The following is a 24,613-nucleotide window of genomic DNA, read 5'->3' on the forward strand; positions in this document are numbered from 1 at the left end:
TAATAACGACCTATTGTTCAATAATAAATAAATAATTGCAGATTATTGAACTAAATATTGAATATTTTAGTAATAAATAAATCATATTATTGAATAATAATGGATAATAATTATTACAAGTAAACATTAATTACAATTTTATTTTTATAAAATTTATTTTTGTATTATGTAACTCAATTTTTAAACAACAGTTAATTATTTGGTATTTAAAAACAAACTGAAGAAACAAATATAAATAATAATATACACATATAATCAATTATAAATAAAAGTAAATATAAAGCTATGATTATGTTTAAAGATATAGCTATTCGTATAACAAAACAAATGAATAGCCATTATTTGTATTCCTAAACTAAATAATTTATTTAACTCTTTTTTGAGTAGAAGGATTTTGTTTTTGGTATATATTAATAAGAAGTAAAACTTGGCTTATTTTACGTTTACAATGTTTATAAATTTAATTAGTATTGTTATTGATATTTTATAAAACGGAGCGACAAGAACGACTTTCAATGGGATTCTTCTGTCAAATTCCAGAAAATGTTATACAACATTAATCCATTTATAAAAAAGTTTTAATGAGATGTACTGAAGAGAAAAGTAATTAAAACAAAAAAATATAGTTTTCAATTTTTTAACTTCCAGCTAAATTTTTCAAATTTAATATTAAAGTGTAAGGATGTAAGTTAGATATTTTTTGACTCTGACAAATCAAATCAAATTTCGGAATGTATTCATATTTTTCACAAAAAAAACTTATTATTATTTATATTATTTTTATTATGGTGACATTGTTAAATTTACTTATGTTAGAATAATGTTTTAAATTTTCTAACAAGCGTTTGCTTTAAATAAAGCAATTATTTTTTCTATTGTTATTTAAATTACTATTTCATATAAATGAGTAAAAAAATAAATAAAACGGTTCACTTTAAATTGCGAGATAATACGTCTTTTTTTTGTAAATACTTTTTGGCCTCTTTTTATCTTTAAATTTGTCAAAAAAAACCTCTTTAGATTGGATATTGAACCCAGATTGAACTTTAAACAATTTATTCATGCAATTTTCAGTAGATTTTATAAAATGTAAAAAATATAAAATAACATTAAAAAAAAAATGTATGAGCAATGGGCACACAGTGATTTTGATGAAAATATATTAATGGTTTTTTTAATTAAAATATATTTTTAACTTAAATAATATGAAACATTTTTTAATATTCCTATTAGATAGTAAACGGACTTAGCTACTTAGCTGTTTAAAAAAATACTTTTTATTAGATTTAGAATATAGATATTGAATACAAAATATAATAAATCACTTTGTTTATATTAGACATAAAATTTGTCGTTTACTGGCACAAATTAAATATAAATAATTAAATCTATTATCCAATAACCAAATTTGCGGCTTTTATAGAATATACACATTTTTATAAATAACTTATTAGCATTATTATTTAAAGGTCATTTTACATACAGGAACCTGACAAATATTTGAGCACTATAACATGCATTCATTTATTAAGCAGTAAAATCTTCATCATATGAGAATTAATAAAATTTCCAACGAACAGTGAATGGAGAGGAGTGGATACAACCTTATAAATGTTAACAGTAAATAACAAATACATAAGAAAGCACATTGTATAAATCCATACAACTCTTCTGGTCTTTCATACGAAAAATACAATTCTTAAAGGAAAATATTATATACAAATAATAATAATGATTTATGTTGACTAGAGAATTTTTATATAATATCAAAATAAAAATAATAACCATGCATTTTATTAATATGCGAAAATGAATATTGTCTAATAAATGGGATTCAATACTAAAGTAAATTAAAATACTTTAAAAAAATATTTTCAATAAAACAAAATAATATTTAGTATGAGAAAAGTAAACAAGTGAGTACCGCTCTGCCGTGTATTAGGTGTCCATTGGTTAACTATTCTGGGTGTATTAAATTTGGAATCCAACGTTTGTATTATGATATATTACATTTTATAGTGACATTGCATATTTTGAATAACTGAAAGAAGACGTAAAATAATGGCACTGCATTTCAATTTAATAAATTATTTATGTTTTTAGAATTCCTTTTAAATCGTTGAACTATTATAATTATTTCAATGAGCTCAATACAACGAAATTATGATTTATAATATAATCTTAAATAATGGTAACTTAATGTTGATGCAGTAACAATAAAAAAAAAAAAATTAAATTGAAGTCCAATATCTAAAATTATTCATTGCATTTAGCTTATTTTGCAAAATAAAATTTATCGAAAATGTTCATAATAAACCTAGAAGAATCCTTTTTTTCTTTTTTCATTATTTTGTATTTGAATAAAACAAAGTATAAATTAAATTTTATAAGAAAAATGTATTTGAATTATAAGTACCTAATCAATAAAAAATAATAAAAACAATAATAAAATTAACATATTTACTTTACACATTCATTATATTATATTTAATTTTATCATTAGTATTAAAAAAAAAAAAAATAATAATAAAAAAAAAAAACAAATGATTTATTATGTACATAATATAGTATACTAAAATGACTTAATTACATAATGATATTTAATTTATAATAATGTTGTAGAATTCTTATCGTTCCATGGGGGATAAAAATAAAACTATAAGTCATAACGAAAAAACTTCGACACAGTTTTACGCTTAATGTCAGTAAATTTGAGAGTTAGGAACTCTGTTGGACATATAGGGTCAATATACCTAGTGTAAGTTCTTATATTGTCTGGAGATTTAAAATCCTTGGTGAACAAGTCCCTTTCGCTTTGGCACATTTTGGACGTGTTCTTAGTTAAGGTTAGATACGTGAGTATTTTCAGCAATTGTGCAATATTTTTTTGTGGCTTTTAAAACCCACACAAACTATACCGTGTTAAGAGATTTTTGATGTTTTTATACTAGTTTTTCGTAAAACTAAATCTAAAACCACATCTTTAAATTTAATTATTTTAATTTAAAAAAACTAAGACTGATTGAAGATTGATCAATACCACAGAAATATTTAAACTTCTGAATTTATTATACGAAATAATATAAATCTAAAAGTACGTCTGTATTTTAATTTTTATGTGCATTACATATATTGTATATTTATATATATATACATAATTTATATGGACCATATTAAATACTACTAAATCATTGAAATAATAAATTATAACAAATGATTGAAATCAACAATCAACAATATATTTTTATTATTTTTGTAATTGATATTATATTGTACATTATATAAATTATGGAAAATGCAACAAGATAAATTTACAGTTGAATAATAATAACAGCGAATTCTATTGTTGTAAAGTCAAAGGTTTTATCCGGTAACCACAGTCGTTACAAACTTTTGTCATATAAAACATTGATATAACCACTATTAAACAGGCGTATTGTTGCTTGGGAAGCGTAGTACACTATAAGCGTACAGCGTAAACGGAAGTTTGTCATCTTCAAAAGGAATAAATACAACGAAATATAATATGGGCCATATATAAACGGAAGAGAAACAAAAATAAATATAAACGAAGGAAAAATAATTTAAATTAAATGCATAGTAGCTGAACAGTACAATAGAAATTACACGATGCCCGACGATGGAACAAAAGTTGTGAAGATGGTGAGTAATAGTTAATAAAATGAGCAAATATTATGAGACCAAGTAAGTAGAAAATGGATTGACAATCTTAAAAGCGGTTAAAACGACCAATTTTCAAGTATTTGTTTGAGCAGTTTGATTTGCAAATAATAATAATAAATATATCAAGAACCGTATTTTTGATATTAAAACACTTTAGCATATATTTTATGCAAGAGCGAGATTAATGTTTTTATTAAATATAGCTAAATGAATAATTTGTATAGGAAAACGTCATTTTGATATACATAATACAAATCTTATAAATGATTATCACAAAAATGACAATTATGAAAATTATCAAAAGATTACATTATACTAATAATAACAAATGTTTTATTCCAAGTAATATTCAATATATTTCAGTTATATTTTTAATGATGAGATAAAAATTGTATTGTTTTATATATATATATAAATATTATATATATTATATAAATATATAAATTATATATATATATATATTATATAACATTTTACATTTTGAATATTGAAACATCCGTTATATTTACTACAAAGTACAATGCTGTAAAGGTCGAATGTATGTTTATATAGTTGTTAAAGATTTTGATTAACTCCGCCCCTTGGAACTAGAAATATCACTTCATCATTATACCATCATTGATATTTTTAAAAGTATAATGTGTTACGTACATTTTTTTACTTCTTATAGAGTTTAATATTCTTTGTTAAATTGCATAACTCTTTTATCACACTATAATAAAAATATTATATCTATATTTTATAATTTTATAATTAAAAATACTACTTATCTTGTAAAATTAATTCGTTCTGAATAGATAAACGTATTGTTTATATCAAGTTCACTGTAAATATATATATATGAATACATAAGACTGTATAAGAAAACAAGTGTCTTGCTTTGGCTATAATTTTATTTTTTTCATACGAAAAGTTGCATATTATAATATGCATTTGACCTTTAACTTCTCTCACCCAAATGTAAAATATGCTTATAAATTTTGATATTTTTTTACAAATTTATGACAGTCTAAAAACTTTAAAATCGCCATAATATTATTAAACATAATAGTAGAGTACACCGTGAATAAAAAACGTAGGAATATATGTACTAAAAACGATGTAAAAAATATTGAATACTGTGTATAAATATATAATATTATTTATTTCAAAATTTCTTGAAAACATTTAAAGTTATGCATTAAGTTGTATTAAGTATTTCATAAGGTATGTAATATTTCATAGCTATAACTATTTACTATCTCCTAGTATTTGTTTATTATAATAATTGGTCAATTAAGTAAAATATAAATAGTTATTATTTATTAAAAGTTTTTTTGTTGTTTTTATTCTGTATCATTATTGGTAGATGTTAAATTTTAACCAGAATCGATTAAAAACGAATTGAGTTGTGTTTAGTAAAATGTCAAGAAAAAGATAAGAAAAAAATCTCATAAACACTTGAAGGGTCATTTTTTTGTTTATGAATAAAAACTGTTATTGTGAAATGAGAATATTTCGAGATTATTTTTCTAGATTTTGAATTCAATTTGATTCACTAAATATCATATTAAACATATGAGGTAACATTTTGAAATCATCAAAATAATATATTTTGTAAAGCATTTATGATAAATAATTTTTTTTAGACATTTTATTTTAAATATTTTTTATAAATTTATTTTAATAATATTGTTTAACATATTCCTATTGATATTATTCAAAATAATAAAATCTATATCTAGTGTAGGTATATTTTTATGTTTTCACACTCTTTAATTTGAATTAAAACGATAAAATTATAATATATATTAATAATTATTATAAACATATTTTTGCAAGAAGTATATATATTATTAAACATGCGTATTTGTAATTTGAGAAGATATACAATTTTTAATGTATACAGTGTACACGTAATTTATATTATTATAATAATATTGAATGAAAGGTAAGTAAAATAATAATAGTAAATTAATTAAAATGTTTGATAAGATATTTTATAGCTTAACAAGTTTATTAGCTGGTAAAATTGCACTATTAATTATTACATTTTTTTTTTTTTTATATATATAATATATTATTTATTATATAATATGATATTAAAATAAATATGAAATTCTTATATATATTTTTATTATAATTTTTGAGAGCTGAGCTTTTGGTTTATTTTTCATTCAATAAATTGATATATATCTGATGTAAACTTTTCATCGAAATAAACAATTTTAATTTAACAAGGAAAAATAAGAAACAAATATAACCGTAAGTCTTTGAAAAATTCGATTGCAGACAATTAAAATTTTTACTAAATTATAGATTTAAATGGTGTTACTTTAACAATAAATTTTATAAGATGTATATTATTTAAAATATCTTATTTGAATACAATTATGTATAAATAGTAATAGCTATATATTATATGCGTATAATAAATTATTCATTTTAAGCTATATTCCTTATTGCTATGCTTAATTAAATAAAAGTTTAATACAATACAAAGACTATTTGATTATTTAAAATACGCTTATAGATGCTGTTTCTAAGGTTATTTTTCACACTATACAGTACACCTACATGTTTACACATACCATTCAAATTTCAACTAAATTAATAATATCTAGAAAACATTATATCGAAATATATTTTTTACTCGAGGATTTGTTTTACTGAGTAAAATTAACTTAGAAGCTAATATTAAAAGACATTTTAAAATAAAAACCACTTTAAATATAAATGGTAAACAAGGCCAATATAGAGAAAACTTAAGAGAAAATTAACTTACCTAAAATATTTAGTGGAATAAAAAAATGTAGATATAATAATGTAAACTTGTATATTTTTTTTTATTTCCATATAATCCATCGATACGTAGGGAAAAAAGTGTGAATACATATATTATGGCGATGCATGCAGTTTTTAATCTAACAAACTGAAAATCTATGATTAAAATTTAAAATTTATACCTATTAGTAAAATAAAAATGTAATGTTTAAATGAGAATGTTTTCGTAATTTATATAAGTATAACATATTCTCGATTGTACTTTGTATTAATATATCGTAATTTAACTTGTTTATCAAGTTGGCAGTGGCATTTAGGGCTAAAACTTTCTATAGTGTTTTACAACAACCTGATGGCAAATTATTAAAACGGAGTTTTAGCAAATTCATAGCAAAATATTGATCTATGATTTGAAATTGTAGCACCAAGTACTGGTGCCAAAATTAAAGACATTCATTTAACTTAATATACCTACATAATACTGTACATCGCTAAATATGAAATGTAACATTTAATTTACTTAAGTATACATCAGTATTATAGAAGAACATTTTCAAATAAAATCTACATTAGTTTATGGTTAACAAATTTAATATGATTGAACCAAATATGCTGAACTTGTAGTACATTTAATAAGGAGAAATTTGTTTGTAATAATACAAAAAATAAAAGATTACATTTTCGAGTAATTACATTATTATGTTTAAACATAATAAATAATAATACACTCCAAATAGTTATTTACATAGACGCTAGATGTTCCATATTATAATTTAAAAACAATTGCATTTCATGTATTATTACTGTAGTTACTTACTATTGTTTTTGTATAACATAGTAAAATGTTTAATATATACTTGAAATTATATTACTAACATAATAATGTGTTTAAATTATGTTTAAAAATATTTGGAATCAAAACACTCAAAAAGCCCGTTGATATACTTAAACTGGAAAACTTAAACGTACCTGATAACAAATTATTTATTTATATTTAAAAACAGGACGAGTCCGATTTACATGATATTTAATACAAATAAAGACTTTTTTTTAATAGATGCATAAATTGTGTATTTTTAATAGGTAAATCATAAATGATTCATCATGATAAAGCAAATATAATTGTATATGCATAGTATATACATTATAAAGTCGAATACGCCATACAAGAAATTTATTATTACTATTTTAAAGTTTTTATATGGATCATCTTAGATATTTTAAATTATTAAATTGTCAGATGATCTAAACATATATATTATAATTTATATGCTAATAAATTTAGAATATTCTAAAAAAAAAAAAAAAAAATATGATAAATATTAAGCTAATTAATAATTGCAATAAAATAATATTGTGTAAGTAGTTCCTCAAAGAACTTGAAACAAATGTTTTGCTTAATGAAAAATAACAACCTGAATTATAACATATGTTTAAGTTTTATTTTTAGTAAAATATATTTTTGAGCCATAGCATGATATATAATTTTAGAAGACATTTTAGTTATTTATTATTTATTTACAGATAATTAAATAATATTATACAAATTAATAACATCTATGTAAAATAATCTTCTAAGTCACACATTTTGGAATATTCATATGATATATACGAGTAAATATAACATAAACTTAACATTATAATGGTATACTATTTTTTTTTTTCATATATTTTTGTTGGTATTTATCGTACGCTGAAAATAAAAACGTACAAACTAAACAAACAATTTTTAAAGCGAGTTCTGTAGAGAAAACCATTTTTAGTAAATGAATTGAATATTTTTTATAATGCAGTCACGGATGAAGGAAATGAGAATAACAGCTTTAGGCAATTCATCTTCTATACTTTTTAGTTTTTATGTAGTGTTTTACATAAACATAATTAAATGACAAAACTAAAAAACTAATTACGTTTAATTTACTATAGAGAATGTATTTTTTTTGTTTAGCTTTTATTTCAACTATTAATTTGGATGTATATTTAACGAATTATTTTTATGATTACTATGCTAGAAACACACTTAATCAAATACTAATCTTAGAGTTATTACTATAATATGTTAATTACACAAAAACTCTGTGAATAAAAATAATAATTAATTTTAAAAGTTATACCTTCTAAATGGCTGCTACTGACTAGTGCAGTTATGGACGATTGATGAAAGTTTATGTGAGTTTTTTTAGGAAATTTACTAAGTAAAATATTCAATTAAACAAATTTATGTTAAATAATTGTAATAAAACAATTCAAAATCCTACATTTTTGATTTTCAGTATTTTATTTTGAGAACATTTCAGTACGATAGATAAACTATCCATTGAATGAAATAGTTTAATGTTTATCTAATAAAAATGAGAGTTTTTTAAATGTGTCACGTATTATAGTTATACAATACATATCTAAAGAATTAAATGTATGTTATAATAATATGTATATACATATACGATATTCATGAGTTCAAAAAAATGTCTTTATTCTATATGTATATCATAATATAGGTTTCTAATGTTATTTTTTCTTAGTAGTGTGTAGTTATTAATTCATTTGCAGTCATCATTAATGTGTTATTTTAATTCAAATACCTATGATATTAAATTATTTAAATGACAATATGTATATGTGATATATAATGTGATATATTGTATTATTTTATACACAATAATAATACACTCAACTAGATGACATATTATTATCATATTTTAACGGTTTCTAATTATTTTTTTTTCAACTCACCTAATATGCCGAGCCTGTAGTTTAACGTGACAACAACTAATTCTGCGTTGTTGGCCAACACTCGGCCATCGTATGGGTTTCCGGAATTCCACTCATACGACTCTCCATGTATGAAAACCAGTACGGGATACTTGCGGATAATTCTACTTCCTGAAACAGGTAATTAACAAATAAAAATTATTGTTATTTTTTTATTTTTATACCGTGAACAATATTTTTTTACTGATTGTAAAAGTAGCTTAACTCCCAGAGGAAAACTTAGCACGATATAGACTGCTGACATACGAAGTTTTGGTCCAACGAAAATGTTATCATTTTGAAATTTACTACAAAACTTGTGGTTTTACGATAATACTGGTAACAGCTAACCATCTATAGATATTTCAGACGGCGGATGTGTGAGTATTTATTATTTTTCAATTTTATCTCTGGCTCTTTGATGAAAATAAGCTAATCTTAAACTTAATATATATAGTTGTTTTTTTTTCTATAAAAAAATAACTCGTCTAAAACTTTACGTCTATATAATACAGGTTATATGTTTTATGTTATATATGTTTTATATATTTACAAATTCATAAACCGTATACGTATCCTCTCAAATATTCTTAGATCGAGCAAAGCCATATTATATTATATATATATCTACTCGCAGGTATATTCATACGTTGAAAAACATAATATGAATAATGGGATGAATAAGTTACAGGCGGCAGACCTGTGAGTTTTGAGATACGGAGACGTATTTTACGATGATGGGTTTTTTCTACTTATACGGCTGCTGTGTATACAGTGCACACTACGTCTAAGTAAGTCGAAGATGCTGAATATGAACTAGCTTTAAATGAATTCTACCCGAATACGACTCGGGCGTATCTCGAATAAACTCGTATAATATGTAAGATTTGAATATGAACACCCAAGACGAAGCCTTCATAAAAGCAAAATTACTCTTTATTTAGGTCAAGTAAAATATATGGAAAAAATCCAAATACATTAAAATACTATATTTTATGCCAATCAGTGGTATATGATTAGACTTGATATGTTAAGTTGTATGCTTAACGTAAATAAAATAGTATTTCTGGAATTCATTTGTATCAACGAAACACGTAAAATAACACGAGTAAAGTCTCATTAAAAATATTTGAGCGATTCCAATTACAAACTCATGTCAGATTTCAAAATTCTCTAGTATCTTATACTTTTAAATATTTATAGCTTTTATATATTTACAGGTGGTTATACTTTATTTTTCGTAAAGCTTTGACAGCATCATTTCAATAAATTATGAGTGCTAAACAAATTGATATTAACAAAACTACGAAAGCCAACTGCTATTAATAAATAGCAACTCTATTGCCTTTCTATTGCATCAAGTGTATACCTAGAAACTTTATTTTTCAATATCGTGTCAAACATAACTCGTATATACTCGTTGTGCACTTTTGCCTACTTTCAAAATTCAATATTGAAGTCATTGGAATAGTTTTCGAAACGTTCAATGACTTGTCCATTATTTATAGGCGTTCAACGAGGTCACGCGACATTAAGAAACTTTTGCCGTTTACGTTTTCAAACTTGTTATATATTATGTTTAAAAGGATTTGAAACGTTCAAGTAATAATATACTCACATACTTTATAAAAGTTTAAGTATAAATTTATAAAAAAAATAGTAAATTGTTACATACAAAAAAAAAATGCGAAATTACAATTATTAAAATCGATTTATATTAAACGTTATACATATATTAAACTTAATCCAAGCCATATATATATATATTGTAATATTAATACAACACAAAATTACACCGATATTAGGTCTATCGTATGCAAAACGCGGTATATTACCGTATTTCATAATGTAATGTTTAAGTCTACTTAAACTCGAGCTTAGATCAAATTCGAGAATCTCTTATCCTTCTCCCGCGCACCGTATTTTTAAGTGTGCGGGATTACTACTGGGCCGTTGGGCGTACTATACATTACATAAACATATTTATTATATCACATTGTATCATTACGAAGAATTATATTTATTTTATTGTTCATACACCGAAAACATCCGAAATACATGCAAAACAAAATTGTCCTTGATCTCAAAGTTGTGATTATAATATGACCACATACAATACAATGTAGATTATAGATACTTAGTAGTATGAGGTTTCGAATTTTTATTCGTCTTCGGTTTGATAGTAACCGGACGCTTTTGCATAACGTAATATTCTAACTCGTCTCCCCTCGTAGTGTTTATAATTTATATACATGTCATATATCTATTGTGTTTAGTAGTTGCATGTGTCCGGTTCCAGATGTACAAATTTACGGTGATGTAGTACGCACCAGTGGTAAGCACGCGACAAGGTCTACCGTTGAGGGTTGAGGAACCACCGACGAATAGGATTCCATGTCGGTATATAATATTTTACTAGGCAACGGAAAGTTACAAGTGTATTTATTATACAGGTATATAAACATTCATCTCGGACGATTTATTAATCAAGGGAAACGCTGGTAGATCGGTCGGCGTTTTCCGAATGCAGATGGGAAAATGTTCGGAGTAGAGGTGAGATTAAAACTTTAACCAAAACACACTCTTCGTGAATATAATATGTATATATATATATCTACAGTTTTGGGACGGGCTAGGCCTCGTGTCCATTTAGGATCGTGTTACGGGTGCGGCACAACAATAGAACATCTGTTGCCGTACACAGCATAACATTAGGTCTAAATTGCGGTAGTGGCGGCGGCGTGTGCCGCCTTAACCGCTGTGATCCAGTGTTTTGCGTTTTGTTTGGAAAATACTATACATAAAATACATTATACATGTATATATTTAATATGTATGTTATATATTATGCTGACGGATTAACATGATACTAAACTGTGAAGATGCGCCTCGTGGATATATTTAGCACACCGGCGCCAGCCGACGAAACTGTCGAGATTGACCTACGCGTGGAGTCGCGCCGGTTGCCGCGTGAGAGTGGGCGATCATCCTCTCGTCACAGTTCGTGTAATCCGTGCAAGGTGTCAGGATGGTGAGAATGAAATTCAGACGTAAACAACTCAAATTTTAAATGAACATTATGTCTTTTTATGACGCACAACAATAACATGTCGCATACGTTTAGAAATCGTACTGATGTTTCAACTTCAACAAAAACAACAATACTAATTATAATATAGTACTAAGTACAGCACGAGTTATTATTGTACGATTAGAACATAATATATTGAGATTTGAGAGTGATTTATACGAAAACGAATATTTCGATAATAATAATATCAACCAATGGGAAAAACACACACGTAAGACCACATACGATATTATTTTCGAATATAATTTTTTATTACATACGGTGAACTTAGAACAATAGTAATGACTAATAAAACATACATTAATTCGTATTCTATGCCTCGCTAAAAGAAATCTATGTGTGCAGCCGTGGGTGTGAAATAACGTTGCGACGTGATTACGGTTTTCCTGTTAACTTAAATTTCAAATGAATAATAAATACGTAATTTGCAATTGAAAAAAATGTAAAAGCTTTGAATTATATATTCAAAAATTCTACAACGATAACAAATTCGTGCATTACTATAACGGTGTAGATATACAGACTTTGAGTGATTAATGTGCGAATGATGATTATGATAACAAATTAATAATGATTATGAAAAATACACAAAATAAAAATATTTAAAAACATAGTATGACAATAAACAAAAAAAAAGTTACTCCAAATGTTTATGAAAGTTATTTTCAATATTAATATTTGTCGTATTATTATCGGTTTGCAGCAGATGATTTTTCATAAAATAAATACCAACATGATATAATATACATTTATGAATAAACGAATATAATATTATGAATTGGTTACGATTTATTTCATAATTATTCATCAGTGATATGTTACCGAGGTTTCTTTTTTTCTTTATCAACTTTATCGACATCCTCTTTTGAATATTCCTCACTTCTCTATTTTTTGGCGACGTCTTATCGACACTTGGAGCTGATTAATGGCTTCCAGAACATATCGCTGTCATTAGGAACCTTTTTCTCACTTTTCTATTGACAACACAATCTCGACATTAACGCGAAGTCTGAGTTTTATCGAAAACCACTCAAAAAGCTGTTAAAAAGTTACATTCTATTCATATCCAAACATGCGTCAATAACATCTTACAAACATTGAAACACTTCTACAAATTTAACAGACAACCATGTAAAATAGCTGATATTTCAGTTTTAAAAAATGCAATTTTATATCTTCCAGGAAAATAATGTGTTATTTACTTAAAATTTTCATAATTCAATATAATTAATGACTTATTGTTATAATTTATAAAGACAGCTCTATGTTCTCAAACACGGCTTAGAATAATGGCGTACTGTTTTCAGTTCCTTAACAGTAAAAAAATAAAAATAAAATAGAAGTTTTTAGACGTAATGTCGGCTACATAACACTAAACAAGAAGCAAAAAAATAAAATAATTGTTATTATACATTGTATAATGCAATAATAATTTTAAGTTGAAAATTCACGGTCATAAATACATATTAAAATAAAATATTATACGGAAGGGTACATGAGTAAGATAAAAACATAAAATATTATTAAAAAAAAAAAAAAATCGAACTGAAACTATTACGGTCTTGAAGTAACTGTATTTTTGAATAAGCCATACACGAAAATTAATAATACAAGTAGGTATAGTTCAATAGCCGATGTGTAAAATAACTTTTCAATATTCAAGTAGTTAAAAATAATATTATCTTTTGCTTAAATTTTCATATTAAAATAATGGTATTAGATAATGATTCGTGTTTTGTGCATACGAATTTGGGTGACGGGACTTTGCTTAATGACTCTTCAACGATCGATATCGTGCTATCTAATCGAATAATAATAATATATTTATACACATTGCAGAAGTCGTAGGTAATATTATTATTACCTATGTGTATTTTATAACAATTTTAACAAACATGCAATACGTTTTCTGTAACAATTACTTTAATAGATGCCTATTTTTTGTGTTTACTTGGCGGATTGTCAATGTGTATACCTAACTAGTGATTTTACTCATTAGATAGAAATATAGAATACATTTTAATTTCCTGCCTTGTATAATCGTAGTGGTATTTTAACACAACTGGGAATTTGTATGATATTCATTCGTAGGTAATTTATATGTCAACAATGTTGGATGAAATATGCAGATTTAATTTCATCGGCATCACTGAAGGGATTTAAAAACTGAGAACAACGGTTGTGAATTATCTACAAAACCTACATGAAGTATAGCTGAAAGGCTCATTTATAAGTTTTATTTGGAGAGGTCTTAAGTGTACGAATTTTCCCATAAACCACGGCTACTATAATATATATTATAAGATTGAATTGAGTACAATTTAACCGAAAAAATAGAAAGAAAAATGAGAACAAAAATAAAATATGTCTGTAGCCACATAATATAATTATACCCTGTCAAACTAAAGAGATATGCAGTAAACAGTAAATTGAAAAAAAAAATTGCATATTTCATGTTTCTTCTACCTATTTTAAATTGTAAATTTTAATTTTTTTTTCTAAAAAATAAAAAAAAAATAATAATAATATAATAATAATAATACCTCTAACATTGATAAATAATATTTTTAACATATTTTTTTGTAATAACTCTATTTGGAATATTTTATTGATATATAGTTTGGCATATTGAAGTACTGACAATTTCTCGAATAACATTTTTTACACGTTGATAATATAAACAAATAAAAATATTTGAATTTATATAAATAATATAGGTACCACTATATAGGTATAAAATCAATATTGTGTGTTTATGATTTGATAATTATTTCTATATCCACAAATAAAAAAAAAATATATCCAATACGAAAATGTTGCATTTTGTAATATTTAAAAAAAACGGGGTTATGCATATAATCTAAGCTGATTCCGAAATATACAGCTTTTCTTTAAGATTTAAATAAAAATGTAAGAACAAAAAAATAAAACACCGTAGATTGATGCTTATAAATAATATCAAACGGTCAATAAAGCAGAGTCGACGAATAATAATTCAAGATGAAAAATAACAAATAATTCGAATTTTATTTTAGAAGATATTACATGGTTCACTTTGGGATGACAGTATTTATCATATTATGAGCAACGGATGAAATAAACGAATCAAGGTCCTAACATACTATATACGTATACAAATGGAAAATACGGTAATGTTTTGAGCATGGGTAGCGTATTTGAGTCCGAATACATGCATCACGTTCCTCGTCTTAGCGAGCGGAAAAGAAAAAAAGAAAATAATATGTTTTACCACGCGCTCGCGCTTCTATTTATTTTATCTCGTATTTTATGATATATTGCACTAAGAGTAGTTTTTCAACGGACGACGACCGTTTATTCCGTGTGAGGAGTAGCCCGAAATTCGATCAGCGTATAAAAGTATACAACGCGGAATGGGGTGGTGGCGGAGAAAGCGCGGCGTGCACGCTGCGAAAACACGAAACGTATATATCGGGCAGAAAAGAGCCAGTTTACTTAAATAATAAAAATAAAAAAAAAGTAGGAAAAGTAGAAAAATAGAAAAATAGAAAAAAAATCTAGGGAAAAAGAATAGAAGAAAACTGCCCATAAAACGGTGAACTCCTCCCCGACGTTATTTTTATTTCATTTCCAGGCGTTACGAAGACCGGCGGAATAACCCTCACGACACTTTCGAATTGAAAAATCGGTTTTCACAAAGTGCTCTGTTGAGAATCGTATGACCGGGTCGGCAGCTGCAGTACTGCGGTGGACAAATGAAATGAAAAAAAAAATACTACGAAGAAGAAGGAATAAGAAGAAAAAAGAGGAGGTTGAAGAAACGAAGAAAAACGCCAACGTAATGGTGCCATCGCCCGCAATTCCGCGTGTGCACGTATACACAGTATACGTGTACGTGTATAGGTACCTAACTGTGTCGTTTCGGTTATTGGCCGACATCGGATCGAACGTAATGCAGTCGAGAAAGTGATATCTATACGCATAAACAACTAAATGGCTAACCAGACTAAAAATTATCAATAATGACTTGATATTATTAAAAAGTGTCCAGATCGAAAACGATTATAATAATATAGAAACACGAAATATATTATTGTTGTAACATATAGTAGGTACCTATGTATACATTCAAAAAATATTTAATCTGATGGATATATAACATTGGTATCGTAGATACAATCATTAAAATGTTTCTATTATCGCAGCGATATTATTGATAAGCTCGAACGCACGATTCAGTTGTTATGTATAATGCTTTGGAAACGGTTCCGGGAAAAAAAACTATCATGCTGAATGCATTCAATACGATGATAGTCGATTACAATAATGATTATTCATTATTGTTTTGCTTCATTATTTTTCGAAAAGATAAAAAAAATTTCTTTCAATCTGTAAACGTACCTACTTTAAAAAAAAAAAAAAAATGTTCATTATTATTTTCACAACCAATGGATGTAAAATATACGATAGCAGAATCGAAAAATACTAATGAAAAAATGATTTATTATTTTATTTTCATTCGGCACTAAAGAGAGAAAAATTAAAAAAATCAAGACTTTTTTAAGTGCGATGAAGAAAATGTTGATTGCAACTGGGCTTATATAGTGTTGACATGACACCAACTTTGTTCGAAATAATCAATTTCGTGGTACAAAAACTTTTAACTAATCATAAATACATTTATAAATATAAATATATATCTTTACAACACACAAAGTTTTAATTAATTTAAACTGTGCACGTTTATTTTATATACTAAAATTTATTTCTAGTGATCATGTTAGCTCAAAATCAACACTGAACATAATATTATTATTAATAATAAATTCGTGTAGACGTTTATTAACCGCAAGAAAATGAAACAATCTATCTGTTGCTTATAACCACGTTTCGCAGCAGCTATCTTTGGTTTTTCAAGTCAAAAAATAATAAACTTATGTATATTACTCTTGAAGTAAAGAAAGTCAAAATTATACAGAAAATGTGGTTTGATAATATTATTATTATTATCACACTAAATTGCAAAAAGGAATGAGATTATGAATCGAGAAAATATTATTATGTCTATAACATGTGGTGGCGGTGTTTTTGAAATAATATACGATTTATGACAATGGGACCATAAACATATACTGCGTATTTCAAAACCGAACATTATGCACACGCATAAAGTTTTACTTTTCAAACTACCAAAATTTTATTTACTTAAGACATATTGTTATATACTAGTTGTACGATGTATAATAATATTATTTACCTACTTTACACGCTAACCAAAATTAATAATTTTCGTAGAACTACAATTAATTATCTAAATCCTAATATAAATGTAAGCCTCTTTTCATTAAATAAAAAAAAAAAAAAAATGTATAACTGATAATGTTATTGACACAACATACGTTCATTTATTATTATATAAATGTAGTAGGTTTAATGCTTAGAATCTGATAAATATAAAAGTGTTATTTATATTCTAATCTCATTAGATTGTAAGTTTCAAACATCTATGTTTTTATATAAACTGATAATTAGTAATTAATATAAATTAAAAATTAAAATATATTAAATAATTACATGAAAGCAAATTTGGCGATAAAAACTGATTAACATTTTAAGTCATAACAAGAAAGTACTCTTAATCATCTACTGTATAAATATAAAATACATTTATTAAATTACATTTTCTTTTTATAAACATTTTTACTTCCTTAACGAACTAAAAAGAAGTATATATTTTTTCATTTTTAAGCTGCGTTGTTTTCTGGGAAGCATAATATAATTTCCATTACTATCTAACGGTCGAACAATATCATATCTAAATCGATTTATTTCTGATAAATAATTTAAGAATTTAAGATAAAAAAATATATCGATTTTTCCTTCGAAAAAAAAAATGTTTTTACCGTCATAAACACGATACAAGTATTATATCATATTAGGTAAGCTCGATGAACTGGAGTACATGTCTGATTAAAAAAACTTGATTTTTTTTTCTATTATAAAAAAGAAAAAACTATTTAAAAAATAAAATAAAAGTGGGTCACGTCCCATGGGTAAGATGACATATTTATTTTTGTAGTATACAATTTTTCTATGTATTTATATATATATATAAAAAAGAAAGAAAAAATAAAATATTGTCGACTAGATATAATCGAATGCAGTATTATTATGACCATTGTTTTCGAAAAACCGTTTCTATACTTGCACCACTACACTCTACAACTACTACAGCGATCCTTTCAATTATTAAAACTTTTCCCTTGAGACTTGGTTATGTATATAATGACAGTACATATAATACATTATACATTATATTTGTTTATACGTTATAATATAATCTGCATTGCCAAATAAAATTTGACTACTGTACAATTTTACGTGTTTTTAGCTTTTGAAATCGGAAAAATGGTGTTTATAGTGATACGAATGAGACAATCATTATCGGTTGATTGAAGAGGAGCAAAAAAAACAGGAGCGGTAGGTGAAAAAACATCGTGTATAATGTATTATAATTTATAATGTTGAAGAAGAACATATTCTGTATATCGATATAAGCAGTCTCGAATAATATCACACAAACGATGTTTGTATAAGTTGGCTTTTAATTGGCGATGACGACAACAATACGATGACTGCGCGATCATCATCAAAACGATTTTTTTGGGGAGAAAAATGTTTTCGGTACACGCAACTGTAGAAGTAGTGTGTTTGTTATAAAAAGATTCTGTATAAAAAAAATTCAACCATGATGTTTTTATCGGTTTAGTTAAGAATTATTTTCCTGCATTTTTTTTTTCTTGAATCAATTTATTCCGCTACATAATTTAGAGTTTACTGAAAAAAAGATTCATTGCTCATAAATATTAGTACCATAAATAAAACGTTTTGTGTTTTAATTTACAGTTAAAATAAAAATTAATATTTCATAAACCAATAATAGAGTTATAAGGAAACAAAAAATGTCATCGCAAATAAGGTGTATGGAATCATACAATAATTGTTATGCAATATCATCGCGTTGATTTTATAATATACAGATAAGCCATTCTATTGTTAATAGTGTCAGCAGCTAATTGCATTCAGCCGTTGGACCTGTCTCTGTGTTCGATTGCATTTAAGGGGGGGGGGGGGGTAAACGTAGGACGGGGCCACTTTGCCATACGTCTACAGTAGTTGGCGATATTCTATTTTTAGTATTGATTTTGATTGTTAATACATTTTTCCCTGTCGACAAAAACAACGTTATGGATAATTGAGTTACGACTTGCGATTGAATGACAATAATAATAATAGTGAATTGACATCGCATCGCGTGACAATTTAAAATTATTTGAAAATATTATCATAGATTTAAAATACCTATTATATAACATATAATATATTTATTTTTATATTTTTCGTATTAATTTGGAACCAAATTTATTACATTTAATAGTAATAATTTAATAATATTTTTTGTAGCAGATAATTTTACTGTGAGATTTTTAAAAAATAACAAAAAAAAACTAATTTACGTGTATACATTAATTAATCATTGATTTTATAATATTTATAATAAAAATATAAAATATAAAATAAGTATAATATAGATATTATTATATATAATATAATATTATAAAATCAATAGTACCTATGAAATGAACTATCTTGCGCATGGATCGGAAAGAGAAAACAAATTCTGTGCTGTTCCTCCTAACGAGCAAATAATATTTAGTATTTCATTTTAAACGAAAAAAGCCTATTATAAATTATAATTATTGATTTTAATAATCTAAAAAAATTACCGTGAAACGTCGTTGGCATCGCGAATAACAATATTATTTTTTCTACTACAAACAAGTCAAACAACGCAATGTCCTCTATTGGATTTTTGCTTTACTATTATTCGTGTTTCCAAATAAACAGCTGTATGACTTATCTTATGAGTTATTAGTATTGAGTATATATACTATTATAAAATCAATGACATTTGTTTTATTTTCATTAATATTTATAGTATTCTACAAAGCTACTTCGTAGTGTATTTTTTTACTGTTCAAGTTGGAAACATTGAGAACAGATGTAAGTACGAATTAATTAATTTAGAATAAATATAATATGATGTTATGAATAGAACTTTTTTTTTCTTTAATAGAAAATTGAGAACAAAAAAATTAATCAGTTTCCAAGTATTTTAAGTTTCCAATTAATTAATAATAATAATTAAGACTATTTGGTATTTTGAGTGTTTATTAAAATTAATATTGCAATAGATAAAATTAAATCGATGGGACTTTGTAGAATTTTCGATGCCAAATATTTTAAAATTATTTTCGTGGAAGTACATTTTTTTTTTCAAATTTTTAGACCTTAAAAACGCTCAACTAAACAATTCTTATATTGTCGCATGGGTAATCTTTGATTTCAAGCCCACGTAACGGTCAAATACACAGGAAAACGAGAACAGCGCGTTAAAAAAATATAAAAAAAAAAAAAAATTAACTCATATGGTCTACGGTGAAATCACGCGGAAAACGGTTGCGACAACCCTCCCCGGCGGCGCCACTTGTATTTTATTGTGGCTATACGGTGTGGGTTCGTGCTTTGTGTACTATCGTTGTTTACTACCGTCACCGCCGCCAGACCGAAAACGAATAAGTCTCGAGCGGGCCACTGGTCAGATATATATATATATATATATATATATATATTGTACTCAAGACGTATAATAACTGGCAGATTATATTATGTTTCGCACGTGCCCGCCGGACGTAATGACTTTGCTGGAACGTTTTCATTTAACTGACGCCCCACACTGGCGTATATTATTATTATTATTATTATTATATAATACCTGTGAGCGCGTGAGTACGCACGATGTTAACGACCAAGTGGAGGGGGTGGGTCGGCAAATCACGGAATACGCGTCATCATCAATCATCGGCGCGAACGTAATAATAAGAGCGTAGGTATAGGTATTTAAAGAAAAGAAAATATTATATTAATTTAGAATGTTAAAAAAATAACGATTTTTCAATTTCTCGAAATATGAACTCGGGGCTTTTGACGTTTTTGCTAGATAATCATAAAAGTATATTGTTAGGTATACGATCGAGTGTGAAATTTATAACATCTCAGAGGACTAGTGCAATGTGCGCATGACGAACGAAATCACAAACGCATTATTACTGCAACCGTCTTATAACAGATAAGAACAATAAACGATGGTAAAGAATTCCACAGAGTATTGCGCCGTACAACCATAGATAAAATATATAATAATAAATAAGATAAATAAGTATACAATTCGAGAAACATAAGTATTGATTTATGTTATTAACTAGGTATATATATATATAATGCTGATTAATAATCAGTGATTATTATTGAAACTTAGACATTTTATAAACGATACAGTTAGGTACGATAAACAAAAAATATATAATATGGCGTTTTCTCTGGTTTAGTTCTGTACTTGCAAATTGTGACTATTTGATCAAGTTTTCTAAAATAAAATTGATTATTTGTAATATTTTTTTAGAAAATATATTGTAGAAAAGACTCACAGTCTGTTGGACATCAGTGTACCATAAATATGTTACTTATAAATTGTAATCGAGGTTCAAGTACCGTGAATAAAAATGCATTTTCATAAGATTAAAAATTTAACGTAAAATATGTCAGTGGATATTATTATTATGAGTATTTTCATCGTGTTCGTACATGTATTGAGTTCAATTTATACTTTTGCAATGACCAACTACTTAAACACAATAATTACAAATTACAATAATTGTTGAAGTTTTAGTTTTCTATAATATTAAAATATGATTAATAATATATGCATTACTTGGTTAAATGTTTACGTTACACCGAGTGATAATAGTGTTGACTCCGAAGATCAAAAAAACCTCTTCGGCAGTTTAAAAGTCTTAACATTCTTCAAAAATATTCCTTATTATTCGGCGCCACATCAGATATTAATACCGTGACCTTTTGTTTACACTTTTCGGTAGCGAATGATGAGAAATATCGTCGAAATAAAATCGTTTTGGGTAGTATGACTATAATGTAAAAAGTATTCACTGGTGCTAAGGCAGATACCTCAAATGATAAAATGTATATGTTTGACGGTAACAATTTCGTTGGTTTTTTCGTTAATATTCATGAACTTGAAAATATATATTATATAATATATAAGAAGTTGAAATGCGCGAATGCATTACCGGAGGATAGTTTTACAGCACCTGTGTCGTCGACGAATCGAGTTGTGTGGGCGCGATTCTTTTAACCTTTTTGCCAATTTTTTTTTTTTATTTTTACTCTTAGTGGGTGGAAAAAATGTGAACTTTGAAACTGCGCAGCTAATGGTCTGGAAACCCTTTTCTGCTTTTGTCGTTTTCTACTATCCTAGCTACAGGATCCTTTATTTATTTGTTTAAAGTTACCAGCGTAAAAGGGGAGAGACAGAGAAAATGTTAAAATAGATAAAAGAAGAAAAAAAACGTATACCTACCTACCTACATAAAAAAGAAATTTGGATTTCACTATGTTCGATAACAACATTGCGAACTGGTTGATAGTGTCGTTATACTGCTTTAAACGATATTTAATATACACCACAATATCATATGCTGCAGTAGATAATATGACGCATATAATATAACATAAGGTATAAGTATATAATAATATTTACTTTGTATGCATTATGTGTAAATCTGATATTGCGACGATTTAAAAGTTCAAAATAATCATAGTATTTCATGTCATCATTATTTTTATTACGAGAGTATTTGCATTGTGCATATTGTTCATATTGTTGCATATTGTGTATAATATATAAATTATATAAAAAGAATAAAAAAAATAATGATATTTTTTAGCAGTTCAGAGCGTTATTTCTATTTCTTAGTAGTTCTTTATATGTATATCAGATATACTTTAGAATAAAAAAAAACATGGAAAAAATCTTGCGTTATAAGTGACCAAATAATCTATTTTTGTCAACATTTTTAATTATTTTTTTCATTTATCATAGAATTCATAAAAAAGCGAGTCACGAGTAAAATTTTACATACAACTGTTATGCAATGATATTAATTTTATTTTAAGTTTGGTGAAATTTATATTTAATGGATTTAATAATAAATTGTTTTATTTAAAATTGTATCTATTATTTTATATTTTATTTACTGTACTTTAAATGCGGAATAACTGAATACAAATTTAGTCGTTTGAGTCCAATAACACGAGTTTGATTCACATCCACCGATTTACTTGGAAATAATTGATATGTATCGTCGTTCATCGAAATAAAGGGTATTCGTATAACTCTGTAAATTGTTTACTTTAATCTAAATTGAAACCCATACACACACTTATTTAATGTATTTATATGTATTAACATAAGTGGTGTGGTTCAAAAATATATTTATATATATGGCATGGCTCACGTGTTGTATTTCGAAGCCCAGACATTGTGGAAATAACGAGTGTATAAAACGTTCGAGTTTCCAATCATTTGAGATTGTTCTTATATTTTATGATAATATTATTCTAATAAAAATATTGCATTTATGCCAAAACTTCAACAAACCGAGATATTTAAAAGTACCCGGCTCCACACCTTCCCGGAAGCATTGGTATAATCATTTTAGATTGATATGAATATTTTGGTATTAATTATGGATAATATAATATTATACAATGAGCCATCGTTAATCGAGTATACCACAAAATAACAAACGTATTACAGAGTACAGACTCATATATTACAAATAATAATATTGTTAAATTATATCGAGCAAAGTATTTATTTATTTATTTATTTTATTTTTTTTGATCGTAAAATAATAAAGCTTTTGTTAAGATTACTAAAGCTATTATCATTATATTTAAAACACACTACATTTGAGAAAAAATAGAATTTTAAATTGAATAATTAAAAACTGTGATTTATACACAGTGCAATAATTATTATTGGCTATATTAAATTTAATATTGAAGTTTGTAGATGATGTGAAAGCGTTATGTTTTGGTAGTAGACGTTCGATTCAATTTCAATATTTATTTGGTTCCATTCAGCTTCATTAAAAATGTTATTTATTATTGGTATAGTATTATTTTTAGTACTCACTGATTATTATAATTTAGGTCTTATTAGCTCTAACGTTTCGATCGTTAGCATGACGTCGATTTCGTTTTGTGTTATGATTTCCAGTGAGGATGGGTGACCTTCATATTTTTTATGAGTTGCTTATATTTATCAATATTAATGGTATTTTTTTATTATTTCATGCTTGTCTTACTGGTTCTAGTAGCTTATTTTTAAACTTGGAAAATTTACTATTTTTCTTGGTGTAT

General features: G+C 25.9%; 1 protein-coding gene across 1 annotated transcript in view; it reads right to left on the reverse strand.

Annotated features, from left to right (window-relative positions):
- The window catches only part of LOC112593632 (neuroligin-4, Y-linked-like), a 286,318-nt gene that overhangs the window by 44,103 nt on the left and 217,602 nt on the right, over positions 1–24,613 (reverse strand). The window contains exon 2 of the mRNA XM_025338126.1: positions 9,181–9,330. Within this exon, the coding sequence (XP_025193911.1) occupies positions 9,181–9,330 (150 nt within the window). The remainder of the gene's footprint in view (positions 1–9,180; positions 9,331–24,613) is intronic.

This window comes from Melanaphis sacchari, unplaced genomic scaffold (genome assembly GCF_002803265.2).
Source record: "Melanaphis sacchari strain LSU unplaced genomic scaffold, SCAv2.0 Contig20_pilon_pilon, whole genome shotgun sequence".
Classification (NCBI taxonomy): domain Eukaryota; kingdom Metazoa; phylum Arthropoda; class Insecta; order Hemiptera; family Aphididae; genus Melanaphis; species Melanaphis sacchari.